The 14,334-nt window shown below is 42.6% G+C and overlaps 1 protein-coding gene across 1 annotated transcript in view; it reads right to left on the reverse strand.

Annotated features, from left to right (window-relative positions):
* SLC66A3 (solute carrier family 66 member 3) overlaps positions 1-13,017 on the reverse strand; it is an 89,997-nt gene extending 76,980 nt beyond the window's left edge. The window contains exon 1 of the mRNA XM_078647800.1: positions 12,755-13,017. Within this exon, the coding sequence (XP_078503926.1) occupies positions 12,755-12,903 (149 nt within the window). The 5' untranslated portion in view covers positions 12,904-13,017. The remainder of the gene's footprint in view (positions 1-12,754) is intronic.
* Positions 13,018-14,334: the final 1,317 nt, after the last annotated feature.

A 14,334-nucleotide genomic window follows, 5' to 3' on the forward strand; every position in this document is an offset into this window, starting at 1 on the left:
AGGCTCATCATGTGAAGCTAAGCCCATCTACCTGCGCTTCTGTTTCTGAGAAATTGCTACATTTACCGATACTATCTTGTATGAACATTGCTTACGTCAATGATGAACTTGTAACCTTTTCCTTTGTGGTTTGGGGGAATAAATAGGGCTGCTTCGGAGTTGGAACTTCAGACATCAAGCTGCATCTCCTCGGAGGAGAACTGATCCCTCCTGTAGTGACTGATCTTCACTGCAGTATTGTAATACACCCATATTGCTGTATCAATATGTTTTTTGGGTGTTTGTTCAATACATTTTCCCTCCAATAGCATCTAGGCACCGTCCATAGGCATGGGCTGACTAGGTGATTTGCCCAGAATTGTAGGATGTTGCCCCAATGCCGAGACTCAAACCCAGATCGCCAGCTCCCAAGTGGGTGCGCCCCATAAACGCCCTGCCCTCGAAATGCATCTCCGAACACTTGGTCCACTGAAATGGTTATGGGAAATTTAAAAATAAATAAATGAATCTAAAAAAAAAAAATGGATGGAAGTAAAAATCCTATGCTTTAAGATGGCAATTAAAGCCATTATGACTTTCTTGTAATCAGTGAATAAGCACAATGCCTAAACGAAAGCAGAACTGCCTTATCTGCCTTACATGTGAATAGGTGTAAAAATATGAATTGCACGTTTAATAAAAAAAGAAAAAAAAGGAAATTAAATATTTTGTTCAGTACATGCCCAGCTCACTCTTGAAAATGCAGGTTAGTATCCATGCATTTCATGCAGTCTCCTAGCAAGCCAAAATATGAGTTAAACGCACATTCCCTGGGGTACACCAACCTACCAGCATTGACAGAGATACAGGAGGTCATTTGTAAGGAAACACCTGCATGTTTTAGGAAAACACAAGACATTGTATATTACCATGAGTGCAAAGTTTATATAAATAAAATGTTAAATCCATCACGTGCATTACATTAAGGTATTCTAATAATACATTTTAGCCAAAAGAAATCTGGATGTCGTCTGTGGTCTAAGGAAATGGGATAGTACCAGCGCCTCACACAGCAACAATGGCAGCCCTCAACATTTTGCAGCACCAAGGATATGGTTTGACAGCGTCTGGTGTGCAAGCATTCACATGCCTGTGCGCTAATCTAGAGCATCGATACTTAGGTCGCGCGTCGACTGCTCCAAATAACAATGGCCTATTAGGCAAAGGCTACCCCTCATTATGTAGAAAACCAAAGAATCAACACAAACAGCAGGTCTCGGAGTGACAGCAGCCAGTCTTTTAGGATGCTGAAGTGGAATATCACTTAAGTGAGAATTAAGTCAGAAATCACAGATACATTCTTTTCATCATTGAGTTATGTGCCCGCTCAACACATCTGTCAGTAACCTGCATGTCACTCATGCCTTAACTACATGTTCTGTGAGCAAATAAAGTTTGTACTAGTCTGCCCTGCTGATTTTGTTCTGTGGGGAATGGTGATTGCCCTTGTTGCCTTCTGTGAAAGAGGGAATCTTGCTTTGCTACTGTAATGCTGTACCTGTTTTATGAGGAAGCAAAGCTTGCACTGCTAGCACCCGATTTTCCCATACTCTGTGATGGGAAAAGCATGTGCTGTTTCTGCCATAGCTGTACCTGCACTCTGATGGAGGGAAGCATGCACTGTTCAGTTCAAGGTATACCCGTTCAATTAAGAAGGGGAATTTCTAGTGCAGTCACCCCATTTTGTGAAAAAACAAAGGATATATTGAACACACTTGCATAAAGTACCAAACATATCCTACAACTCAGGGACTGTTTATTTGATTTGGGAAGCCTACAATCGTGAGAAAGGCGCCTGACCTCATATGGACAATATTTGAGTACTTAAACCTGTCAACTGGACAATAAAAGCAGGGTACACTGGTTGATACTCCTTATTTTCTTTTTTTAACTTTGTAGTAGGGAACCCTTAACTAGAAGACTGTACAACCAGTAGTACTCTCCGATGTTTCCCAGAGCTAGATATGGTGCCCACAGATGATGTATACTACACATGGCATGGAGAATTCATCATCCTATATGAGTACATGAATGCATGGCAATCTACAGGTGGTTTTGCTACTTTTCCAGAAATTATGGTAAGTCATATTTATTGCTTGGTTACTAAAACCTTTGCAATACACTAAAAATAAATACAATATAGTAATATCAACAAATTACATATTAAAAGTATTTATAAAACACACACACATGGACCCATTGCAATTAGTTTTGTTTTAAAAACAACCCCAGAAAGAGTTTTTGTACCTACCCTACAGATCAAGGTGAAACTGCCCCAAGCCTGATCGTACCCTTGGTCTCACCAAAAAATGGAGATGTGCAAAAAATTAAAACAAGCTAATAGAGGGTGGCCAGTTTTCTTGATGAACTCCTCTGCCTCAAAGCATTGCTCATTCACATATGCAGTTAATTGCAAACAACGAGTCTACAAAATGCGGGTACAGCAGACAACAATGACAAAAAACTGTTGTCATTAAAAAAGGTACATGTACAAAAGGTCTGGATGACTGGAGACCTTAGCTGTACATTCAGGGCACCAAAACCAAGCTGTAAAAGGTCTAATCGCACTCATCCCTTCAGCTGTTGGAGCCAAGGCCACCTTTTTTAGGAAGCGATGAAAAAAACGTTACCAGTGCATAGTTTATATTAGTGTCCGACGGATCAAAGCAGGCCACCACTGCCTCCTTGCAGGGCCTTGAGCCCTGGGAGATCCACCCTCTTCGTAGCAGCTCTCTCCTGTCCTCCATAGGGGTGGAGCACAAGCACAGTACATGAATGATATCTTCCTTATTCTGTTTGCATAACAGACACTTCTCCTGTTCCTCACCTCTTTTACAAGCAGGATAATAAATGGGGTACGGAATTACCCCCATCCTAAGTTTCATAAACTGTGCCTTTGACCTATCAATTTGCTTAGATAACACTGTGGTTTCAAACATCTATCAGTCCAGCCGTTTTTATTACTTTGAGAGAGGCAGGCCTTGTCCTCTAGTAGTAAGATCAGTTTTGTGCTAGTTTTTGGCACCCTTTTAAATTCCTGATGGCTAATGGTTAAGTCCCAGACATCTGTTAACCAAGTATGTTCAAGGCCTGGTACAAGTAGGACCTTGCAAAAGACCTTTGCTTTGTTTCCAGTTATCCAAAGATAGTAGCCCAGTGAATCTTCTTTTGCCGACCTAAGTTTGTAACAACAGCCAGCATGTGCTTTAGTAAGTGTTCGAACATCCATGTCCGGATGAGTGGAGGATATAAAATTGGTTCTGGCAGAGGCGGGTGGAACAAGCAGATCGTGTGATTCCCCCATGAGATCGTGGAAAGTAACTGTTGCCCCACTCTTATTGCTAGGCGCGATATTGAGTGATGAAATAGGGGCCACTTCATGGGAGTTGGAGTCTAGGCTTGAGCTACCCAATCTAGATGACAGAGGGGGCGGGTATATATGAGGCTCCATGGAGCTCGTTGTGGCTGGTCCACTAATGTTATACAGGACACTTGATTGGTTGGGTTTCGGAGATGTAGGTCTTTTGGTGCTCAGTCATCCCGCTCTTGTTGCCATGATGGCTGTTCAACCAGATGCTAGGGCCCCCAGCTGATTTGTTCAAGCCTAGATTAGACCGGTCCCCCTTGACTGATAAGTTGTGATAGGATTCCTTTATCTATTGTGTTTAGCTCAGCAATGTCTTGTGGGGCGCTTACTTTGGAAGATTTCGTAGTGTTGATCCTTTGAGACATGGTAGTGGGTTCTGAGGTTGGGCCTGCGTCTTCAGGCGGGTCTTATAGGTAACTAGAGGAATTTCATTCTTTAGCCATGGCAATGAGAGCAGGACTTTTTCTAGTATGGAAGATTCGGTAGTACACCATCTTATGATTCTGAATTAGATTTTTATTTGTCCGACTTTTTTTTTTGGATCTCTTGCATTTGGACTCTCCTTCTGCTACGAGATGTTCTCTGCCAAGATCGCTAGGTCCAGCTAAAGAGGCAGATATGTCCCACAAATCGGTGCCCCTGATTGATATGCTCAAACTGTTGCCTTCAATGGCACTATGTATTGAATTTGCATGCTGCAGATTCCCAGCCTCAACTGCTATGGTTATGCTTGTGCTGTCTCCTTGACTGGCCTGGCTTCCATCTTAATTTTTTTCTTCGTCTTCTTTTTGCACCCAACCTTTGTTCTCTTGTGGTTTCACATCGACCGCTTTCTTCAAATAACTCACAAGCTTTGTCATCATCTCTGGAAGCTTGCATACCTTATCAGGAACTAGTGAACAATTACATACCTGGCGGGGACCCACTGCATCTGCCTGAAACCTTTTTATCAGATTGTCGAGATTTTAAATATTTTTGGCGATTCTGGCTACGTACAAAGCTAACGTGTTCAGTCTTAGATTTTAAGACAGCCTCCCAGGCTATTTTCTCTGGCTCCTCTTGTTCTGTTTGATCTACTTGATCCCAAGGGCTAAGGAGAGTACTTGCACCAAAATGTACAGGCTGTTCCTTGTCCCTGCCCCGGGCAGAAAGGGCCCCTTCTTTATGGGAGAGGTCCCTAGAGGCCTTAGGACTCCTGAGGGCCCTACCAGTTCCTGAGATCTCTTCCAGCTGGGCGGGTGCTGGGGCCCCTTTGCAGATGATCATAGTGGGGCTGAAGGGGATGGGCAGGCACTTAAGGTTCTTGTTACTGGAAAAGATGAATGCCCCAGCATCTTTTAGAACGTTGAATTTGGAGGTAATTTTGGGCTCGAAACGGACAGTGCTTGACCCCTTCAGAAGTGCAGATTATGGATGCATCTGCTGTTGAGTCAGGCGGGTGACCTCTAATTGGTGTAGCTGGAGTCAATTAGAATATCTGGTCTTGCACAACAGGGAGCACAGGAAGATCTATCCTCTTCCTCCGTTTCTCATTAGCAACCACAGGCCCCCGTGACTTGCCAGATCACATGTCTAAAACTCTACAAAGTAGCTTGGTTTCCTAGTTGTGGACGTCTTTTCTTCTGGCCGCAATAGATTCCAGTGTCGTATACAGGTATGCGCTTGAATGGGCTGTTTCTGTGCCTACCGTTGACAACCTCAGCCACATAAGGTCTCTCACCAGGGTCAATCACCAGCTACAAAAGCCTCTAAGTACCTCAAATGGCAGGTCCCCTCCGTCTCAGCCTCCCCCAAGTTTTAGGAGGTGTAAGATGATACTAGGGACAGTTTCCACAGCTCTTTCCAGGAGTTTGGTACATCTTGTATGTTTATGTCTGTTTACAGATAGCAAATAACTGTTTCACTCCCTCTGTTGTGTGTTAGCTATTGGGGATCTACGCGCGGGATAATTGTGTGATGTTAGTGCTGCTAATATAATAAATGGTCCCTTCTGGATTGATTTGCCCTGTAGGCAGGTTAGCTCAATAACAAATAGATCACTATTAGCTTATTTATTAAACCCTTATTTCTAGTTTTAATTTATAGAGTTTTACATCTGTGTGCCCTCAGAGCACACTTTTTATGGAAAGCTAAGGAACCTTAGCTGAACATATTATTTACACCATAGCATAGCCTTATCACTCATGCACAATTTATTTAAATAAACACAGTGAATAACTTTTGTACCCTGTACATAGAGACACTGGTAGCCATGTAGTTTATTTCAAGTCTTCTTTATTGGTTCCATGTCAAGGTAGCATCAATCTCTGTCTAGCCAACTCTGGTCAGGTACTAGCCATGTACTAGCCACACCAAGAGCAGCCTTCTTTGCTGCTCAGCCCATCTCTAACTGTCACCACTCATCCACTCAGGCACCCAGGCATTCCATTCACCACAGTCACACCAACATTCCGTTACCATCTCTCACTCTGGCTGAGCAGCTAGGAGGACCTAGACTGATTACATGTAAATGTAATACTGGGGATATAACAGTATCACTATCTCCCTGCCATATAATATCTCTAGTTTCCATCAAAAGTGCAACTGCATACAGTGCAGTGATTTCACAAAATCTTAAAATAACAAGTCTGTTGTAATCATTAACAAGGAGTGTATGTAGCTATCTCAAGGGTCCAGAAATACATTCTGAGGAAGTTCAATATCTAAAGTCCTCAGAACTCACTCATTTATAGGCCCAAGACTTACTTAGTAAATCAATCCATTCTAGTAATTTTTTCTAGAACAACTTCTCGAAGACGAAAGGATTACAAGTTTCGACCTGACACTCTAGGGCAGTTACATTGGATCGTGCACAAACTGGCTAGGTGTAAAAGGTGAGAAAATGCATTTTTTAAAGCTAGTTTAAAAAAAAAAAAAAGGTTCTGTCCAATTGCTTTGATGCCAGACATTATTAAGAGTATAACATTAGAATTGGTATATGGCTATAAAATAGCACAACTCAAAGAGTTCTTCATTCAGTCAGAGCCTAACCATAAAAACACAGTAAAAAAAGACAATACATAATTAAATTCAATACAAGACCCCAAATACACATTTTGAATTCATTAAAAGGTTACAGCCACGTCTTTTATGCAGACATGTACTCCTAAAAGTTAAAAATTAAATCAAAATTTATGAAGCATATTTTTTCCTCAGTTTTAAAGCAGCAAGTATATCATTTAAGACAGAGAAACACATTGTTGGGGTAGACAATCATTGTATAAAAATGTAAACCTTCCAAATATTACATTAACTTCATACTACTTAAAATGGGGCCTGAGAAACAGGTTTGCATAGTACAAAACAATGTGCACAAAAGCATGAAGTGCAATATGGATTGAATAAAGACAGCATCACATGGGCAGCATGGAAGCTTAGCAAACCAGGATCCTGCCTTTGGAAATGCTACTAAAAAAGAGACCATATTCAGTCGTAACTCTATGCTCAGAATTGGTTATCAAGGTTAGGTATGGTGCAATCCCCATGGAAGTACAGATAGGCACATACATTACTATTGTAGCTATATCAAGCACCTTAGCAATTCTCACCTTCTCCCTGCCCTCCAGGAACTTTTCTTCTACCAATGCATTTGACCTGGAGTGAATACTACATGGACAATCAAAGATAGTGCTCAAACTCAAGATGGAAAAGGTATTAACATATGCCAACCAGAAGACGCCATTATATGGCTAGAGTTCATACAGTCCACTATTACATTGCACGAAAATGTAGTCTCATGAGTAGACCAAAGGTTCAGCCACAGTAGTAGAGGGGTCAATCAAACTGGGTCCTCCAAGTAACCAAGGCCCAGTTCCTGATGTGAGATAAAACTAGACGTGGTTTTGGGGATGGTAAAAAGTCTGCACAAAAATGTATTTTCAGCAGTCTGTGAATTACCCAAGCCTGCATATCCCATCCACCAACTGCAAGTGTTCCTGAACAGAAACATTACTTTTATAAAGTGTACACATCTCTCTCAGGGGGCTTATGGCAAATCTACAAATTGATTCACATGAAGCCACCATATTTTGTGTTCTCAACACAGCTAGCCTGTCCCAAATCAAGTTTGCATCAAATAAAATACCTAAGTAGTTAAAACTGGATACTTTAGCCTTCAGAGTTGTCCCGATAAAAAAAACCTTTAGTTAGACCCACAGGTCTTTATAAAAGATTTACTGTGGTTGAACTTCAAATTTAGCTTCCCCATAAAATGATTAAAAGCAACTAAAAGTGCTCGCAATCCATTTGCTCTACGTGCAATAAGAACTGTATCATCTGCGCATAAAAGTACAGGGTCCAGGCAGGGGCCTATCTTATGGACATCCTTTACACCAGATGCTAAAAAATACTCCAGGGCATTTATATAAAGTACAAACAAAAAGGTGCCAAAATGCAACCCTGCTTTACCCCTCTTGTAACCTTAATGGGGTTTGTACAGTCACCATTTTGTATGTAACTGACTTTTGTGGAGATATCCCAATTGAGGCGCATCAGTAGTTCCACTAGAAAAGGGTTGATACCAGCTTGTTCCATTAGCCCCCATTGCTTCTCCCTGTCAACATAGTCAAAGACACAGGAGAGGTCCATGAAGGCCATATGAATGGCACCTCTCCTGGCCTTGACGTATTTCCCCAGAATTAGAGATCGATTTAATGCCTGTTCAACAATGCCTAAACAGGGACCAAATCCATACTGGACTTCTGAAAAGAAGGAGTGTTCCTCCACAGATTCCTCTAATTTTCCCAGAATTACATGCCCTAGAAATTTTGCAGACTAATGTAACAATCAGATAGCACGGTAACAAGCTGGGACGCTCCTGTCACCCTTCTCACTATATATGATTCCCTCCAGGAGTGAAGTGGACCTTTTTTAATTGCAGCTCTCATCAAGTTTGTCAATAATGGGGCCTAAGAGTTGGATTGTGCCTAAATAAACCAATTGGTACCCAGTTAGGGCCAGGGGCCTTCCTAGCCGTAGCACTTAAGAAAGCCTTTGATACATCAGCTACACTAATCCATCCCTCAAATCAGGTATCATTACCTGGAGCAAGATCTGAACCCCTATTTGTACAGATTGATTCACTAACATAATGCTAGAGATGAATATCTGGGAGAAATGAGCAATCTAATCGCTATTGGGGATATGGCACTCTATACCGGTAGCGAGTTTATCTGAAAAGAAAGGACTGTTTACAATTTCACAGAAAGCTCTGTTGTCCCTCATCTGAGCTGTGCCTTTCAAGTCTTCCCAAAATAACATAACTCAGTGTGCTTATTTGAATAAATTGTGCATTTAACTGAGAGAGCTATACTGTGTTGTAAATAATATGACCAGCCATGGTTCCATATGTTTTAACAACAAATGAGATCCGAGGATACACAGGTGCAAAACACTTTAAAATGATATTAGAAATATGGGTTTAAATAATAAACCAACAATGATTTATGCGATATTGAGCTAAACTGCCAATAGACCAAATCAATCCCAAAGGGAACTGTTAGACCTGGAACCATTGGCATGGGTCTCCCTGACATTTCATGTGTTGCTGTTACCTCCTGTGTTTTTGCTGGTCTAGATGCTTGGGGTACTTTGCCATTGCTAGTCAGTGCTAAAGTGCAAGTGTTCCCTATTGTACATTGTTGTATGAATTAGTGACTCCATGATTGGCTTATTTTATTTACTTGTCAGACCCTACTACATTGCACTATGTGTGCCCAGGGCCTTTAGATCAAATGCTGCTGGTGGGCTTGCAGCACTGGTTGTGCCACCCACAGAAGCAGCTTTTAAAGTGTGGCTCAGACCTGCCATTGCAGAGCCTGTGTGCAGTCTGGGACTGCCATGTCGACTTGGCAAGTGCACCCACTTGCCAGTCCCTAAACGTTCCCTTTTCTACATGTAAGTCACTCCTATGGGCAGGGTGCATTGTATGTGAAAGGTAGGACATGCCCTGATGTGTGGGGCATTTTCTGATAGTGAATTACAGCCAATTTAGTTTTTCACTATTGCAAGGTCATCTGTTCCCATAGGCCAGAATGGGCAGTTTGGTTAGAACACCTTATGATCCTAACTGACCCTAGGAACAAGATAGGAAAATAAAGTTTAGTATGCCTGAAATCAGAATGGTAAAATATATATTTTAGTGTGGGTGATTTTTACATTCTGTGTTTGAAAATACCACTTTTAGAAAGTAGGTATTTTCTTGCCTAACCATCCAGTATGCATCTGCTAGGTTTGTGTATTACATGCCTGGTTTGGGAGTGACAGGGGACTGGAGAGGGCCTTAGCTCCAGCAGTCATGGCTGGGCTGAATAGGACCGGCATTGAATAGAGAGTAGGGGGGAGAGATTTCTGTTCACTTGCCTGAGCCTTCATTGAATAGAGAGGATGGGGAGGGGATTTCCTTTCAGCTACCTGGGCCAGGTCTGCTTTCAACAATGCGGTCTCTACCTCCTGTCAGGAAGCTGCACCAGGGAGGACAGAACTGGTTTTGGCTGGGCACAGGCACCCTCTGCCTTCAGAGGACAAAGGATTTTGCAGTATAAATATTGGGGCCCAGACCCCAGAACTTTAGATCACTTCTGGGAATCAAGACAAACCGTTTGCCAAGGAGAGAAACCAAGGAAGCTGAAAGAGGAGACTGCCCTGTGCTGTTTGCATGCAGGGGTTACTTATTGCCAAGGAAAGGAGAAAAGGAACTTTGTGTGTCCTTTTACTATTATGAGGAGGATCTCCATGGGCTTGAAGCTGAGCTTGCCTCCTGTTCTGAAGTCTCAGGGACACAAGGACTTCACCACCAGCTCCCCCTGAATTTCCTTGCTGGGAATTCTACCTGCAGTGAGGTGCCTTCTGTTGTTTTGGGCCCTCTGGAGACTGTGTGTCGCTGGAAGCGTGACATAACGAGGAAGAAGCATGTAACCGCAGCAGCTGTTTGCCAACGCATCGGCGAGACGTGTCGCATCGCCAAAGAAGTTTATCGCCACGGCAGAGGTTGCCGCTGCATCACTGGGCAAGTGTGTCGCAGGGCCTATCGCAGCTCAAGAAACAATCGATTTTGCCGCACGGCCGTGCACACATCACCACCAAGTTGTAGCATCGCATCAAATTCGCCATTTTTGCGCACCGGATCGTTGCATCACATCGAGGATCCATCTTGTCGCATCGCACTGGATCACAGTAAGAAACTGACGCATCACCTCCCTTGCGCTGCAGTAAGGAAACAATGCATCACCTCCCCCGAATCAAGGAACCGACGCATCACTTTCCCTCCAACCTTTTTGTTTGTTTTGCGTGACGCATCCAAGGTACTTTGAGAGTAAAGTGTTGCATTTACCATCTACATTGAACTAAGCTATTTCTACCATTTTAAAGTCATATTCTTAATAGTGTATTGTGGATTTTTGTTATTTGGTCTTGAGTTAAGTCTAGTAAAGATTATTTATTTTTCTAAACTACTCTAGTGTCCATTTGTAGTGTTTTCACTGTATTATTGTAGGTGTTCACAAATACTTTACACACTGCCTCTGCGATAAGCCTGTCTGCTCGTGCCAAGCTACCAAGGGGGCGAGCAGGGGTTATTTTTAGAGTGTATCCCCCTTTCCCTGACTAGAAGCAAGGGTCCCTATTTGGACAAAGGCGCAAACCATTGCCAACTAGAGACCCCTATTTCTAACAGGAACTATTTATTATACAATGATTTGGTAGCCCAGATTCCAGAGTGGTAAATCAGGTAAATCCTGAGTTCCTTCTGCTATTGGCGCCTGCTCTTTTCTTCGGTAAAGTTGCACTGATGCTGTCCATGTTGTAACTGTTATGAATCTTGGTATACAACTTTCACAACACAAGGACAAAATGATTTACATTGCCAATGCTTCTTTCAATGCATGATATACATGAAAGAGTTAATCCTCACAAAATATGTGAGCAGAGTTTACTTTTGGTTAACACATAGTTTTTTAAGTGAAGATGGCAGTTTCATAAAATTTTAAAGCACAGCTATTCAATGACTACAGGTCTAAGCAGACTTACTGATATATCATGCAAAGCAGCATAGCAACGTCGGTTACATTGCTGCGCTGCGTTGCTCTGCGCAAGAGAGAGAGAATAGGTGAGCACCATCCCTACTAAGATATGACCCTGCTGTTCTTTCAAAGCGATGGCACAATTCCTGGCTGCCTAGCGCCACTAACACACCTTTGCAACATAGAGCAAAGGTGTCTGCGAGAGTCTAACATACATTTTTTATAGTAAAGGTGCACAATTTATGCTTAGATATCCTTTATATTTTCCCACATTTTGGACTCACTACTCTGCACTCTGCACTCACTCACACTTTGGTTTGGAGAAAAGAAAAAACTTTTTTCCTTCTTTGCGCCTTCCTCTGGGAAGCATAGATTTTGGGCGCAAGTCTGTGTCAATATAGTACATAGGACTTTGCATAAAAAATCATGGGTAGCTGCATGGAAACGCATTTGCAACACCCATGGAACACCCTCTTGATGCAAAGTGTTTATTTTTAGGCAACTTTTCAGCAATTAAATCCCTAATTAACAGTTTGAGCCGGTTTGTAACCAGTTTGGTGACTTTGCACTGGTGCAAAGTGTTGATAAATCTGCCCCAACCTGTATAACACTTCACAAAATGGCGGAATTAGCCGAACCATAACAGACAAGATTTATCAACACTTTTGGCCAATTCTGGCATTTTAACCAACAGCACTTTGCTTACAGGGGTTTTGAGCCCATAATGAAGTGCTACAGCAAAACTGCAAGCTCCACAATGTAACATGCAGTCAGCTGAAAAGCCAGGACTAACATCAACAATACAGTAGTTCACTGTTGACTCATTTACATGAAAATGTATCGGATATTGCATATATGAATAATTCAAATATAGTTGATAACACCAATAGAGGAACACCTTCAAATTCAGTTCATCAACTTTGATCAGTCAGAAAGCTTCTAATTTTTCACGAAAAAAAAGTGCCCAGAAAGGTGATCTCACAGTGAAACAAACTTGAAAAAGTAAAAAAAAAAAATCAAAAAAAAAATCACTTGCGACCCAGAAAGATTCAAAAGGAAACAACGTGGTCTAGGACTGTAAAAGTACTCAAGTTGGATTCTTGACAGTTTTTTGTGCTGAGCATACATTTCACAAGCTTTGCCTTTTAACTCTCAAGTACCCAGGCCTGCCCCTAAGGATGCCCCGGAAGCAGAGATGCACACATTGAATAACTGAGCCTGCCGCGCTGCGTCACTGTGCAGCTCTGTGTACAGCTGCAGTTCCTCGGGCGGTGCTGCGCGGATCTCTTACCCGGTCAGCTCCAGCAGCAAGCTATTCAGGCTGAGCCCCCGGGCAGAGTGTGCGGACACCACAGCCAGGATCTGCGGGAACTTGAGCACCATGCACACAAGCAGGGTGCTCCAGTTGGCGAACACCAGCAACTCTGAGGTCGCCATCATCCCGGGGAGCAGTAAAGTAGTGCACCTCCGTCTCCGGCTGCCACTCCCGCGCTGCGGCTTTAAAAGCCCGACCGCAGCATCCCTGCCCAGCCGGTTCCTGCTCCTCCCTCTGTTGTTGTTCGGCCCAGGGGGCGTGGTCTGCTCCAGTGACGCGGCGGAAGGGCAGGCATTGTGAGGGTGCAGCCGAAGGAGGCCTCTCGATGCTGCCCCAGGGCCTTGCTGGAGACGTATGTACAGCGTCCTGCCAAACCTGCTGACATGCCCAACTGTGCAGCTGGTCCGTGTAGTGTGACATAGTAGAGAACACAAGGTGAATGTCACAAGAATGTAGTTTAATAAAGTAAAAGGACCCGCAGGGAGCGGAACAGATTAAACAAGCAATTAAGGGCGCCAGCTGTTAAGTGGTTGACAATGACAGCTGACGTCATATAAATAGTCAATGAACATTCCATGATCTGTCATAGGATGCCAGATCATGGAGATAGAAAATGCACTAATGTTATTACAATTGGAATACAATGCAGGAAGTACAACATCTCCCTTTTTCCCATGTGAATAACGACCTTTATATATTGAGAATCACTCCATTACATAGTCTTTGAATCTTCCAGGAAGATTTATGACTCTTCCCCCTCTAGAATAATTTTCTTCTACAGTTGTCTGAACAGAACCATGAGCAGGCTCACTATATACATCAGTTTCAACATTTCCAGTACACATGTTATCGCCACCATGTATTGTAACAGAGTCATCTTCATCCATAGAGGTTCTTCTTGAATTTACTATAAACTCTGAAGAATCTCTGTAACTGTCGTTGATATGTTCTGTCATAGAATTATTTTGCATGTCATCCCATTCAAGAACACTATCATCGACGCTACTTTCATGGTTTTCCTCACCTCTCATTATAATGCACTCTTGTCCTGGTTTAAGTTTCACCACATGGTCTTTACTTCGCCATCCTTCTCCTTCCACTAAAACTGCACCATTAGTAGCTTTGTCTACTCTCTTGGGTTTACTATACTTGGACTCTCCCTTACTCACCATACCTGGTCTTTTCACTAAAACCCAATCACCAGTTTTTATACTTTTCACCTTCGCCCTATTAACCATGTCGGCATATGCATTTGTAGACCTTTGTTTTCTTTCAATGTTTTCTCTCACACCTAACTCCTCATCATTAATCACTTTAGATTCAGTTGCAACACTGCTCCATCCGCCAATCTTAGGCGTCAATATATTGTTACACGATCTCCCTCTCATCAGAAAGAAAGGAGTGTGTTTGGTGGCATCTTTCGGAGTATTATTGTAGGTATTGACCTTCATTCTTATGAATTCTTTCACATCCATTTTGTTGGCGATTGCCATTTGAATTCCCTCTTTAAAGAACCTGTTCAGTCTCTCAACCAAGCCATTACTCTTGGGGCTATA

This window comes from Lissotriton helveticus, chromosome 6, assembly GCF_964261635.1.
Source record: "Lissotriton helveticus chromosome 6, aLisHel1.1, whole genome shotgun sequence".
In the NCBI taxonomy this organism is placed as follows: Eukaryota; Metazoa; Chordata; class Amphibia; order Caudata; family Salamandridae; genus Lissotriton; species Lissotriton helveticus.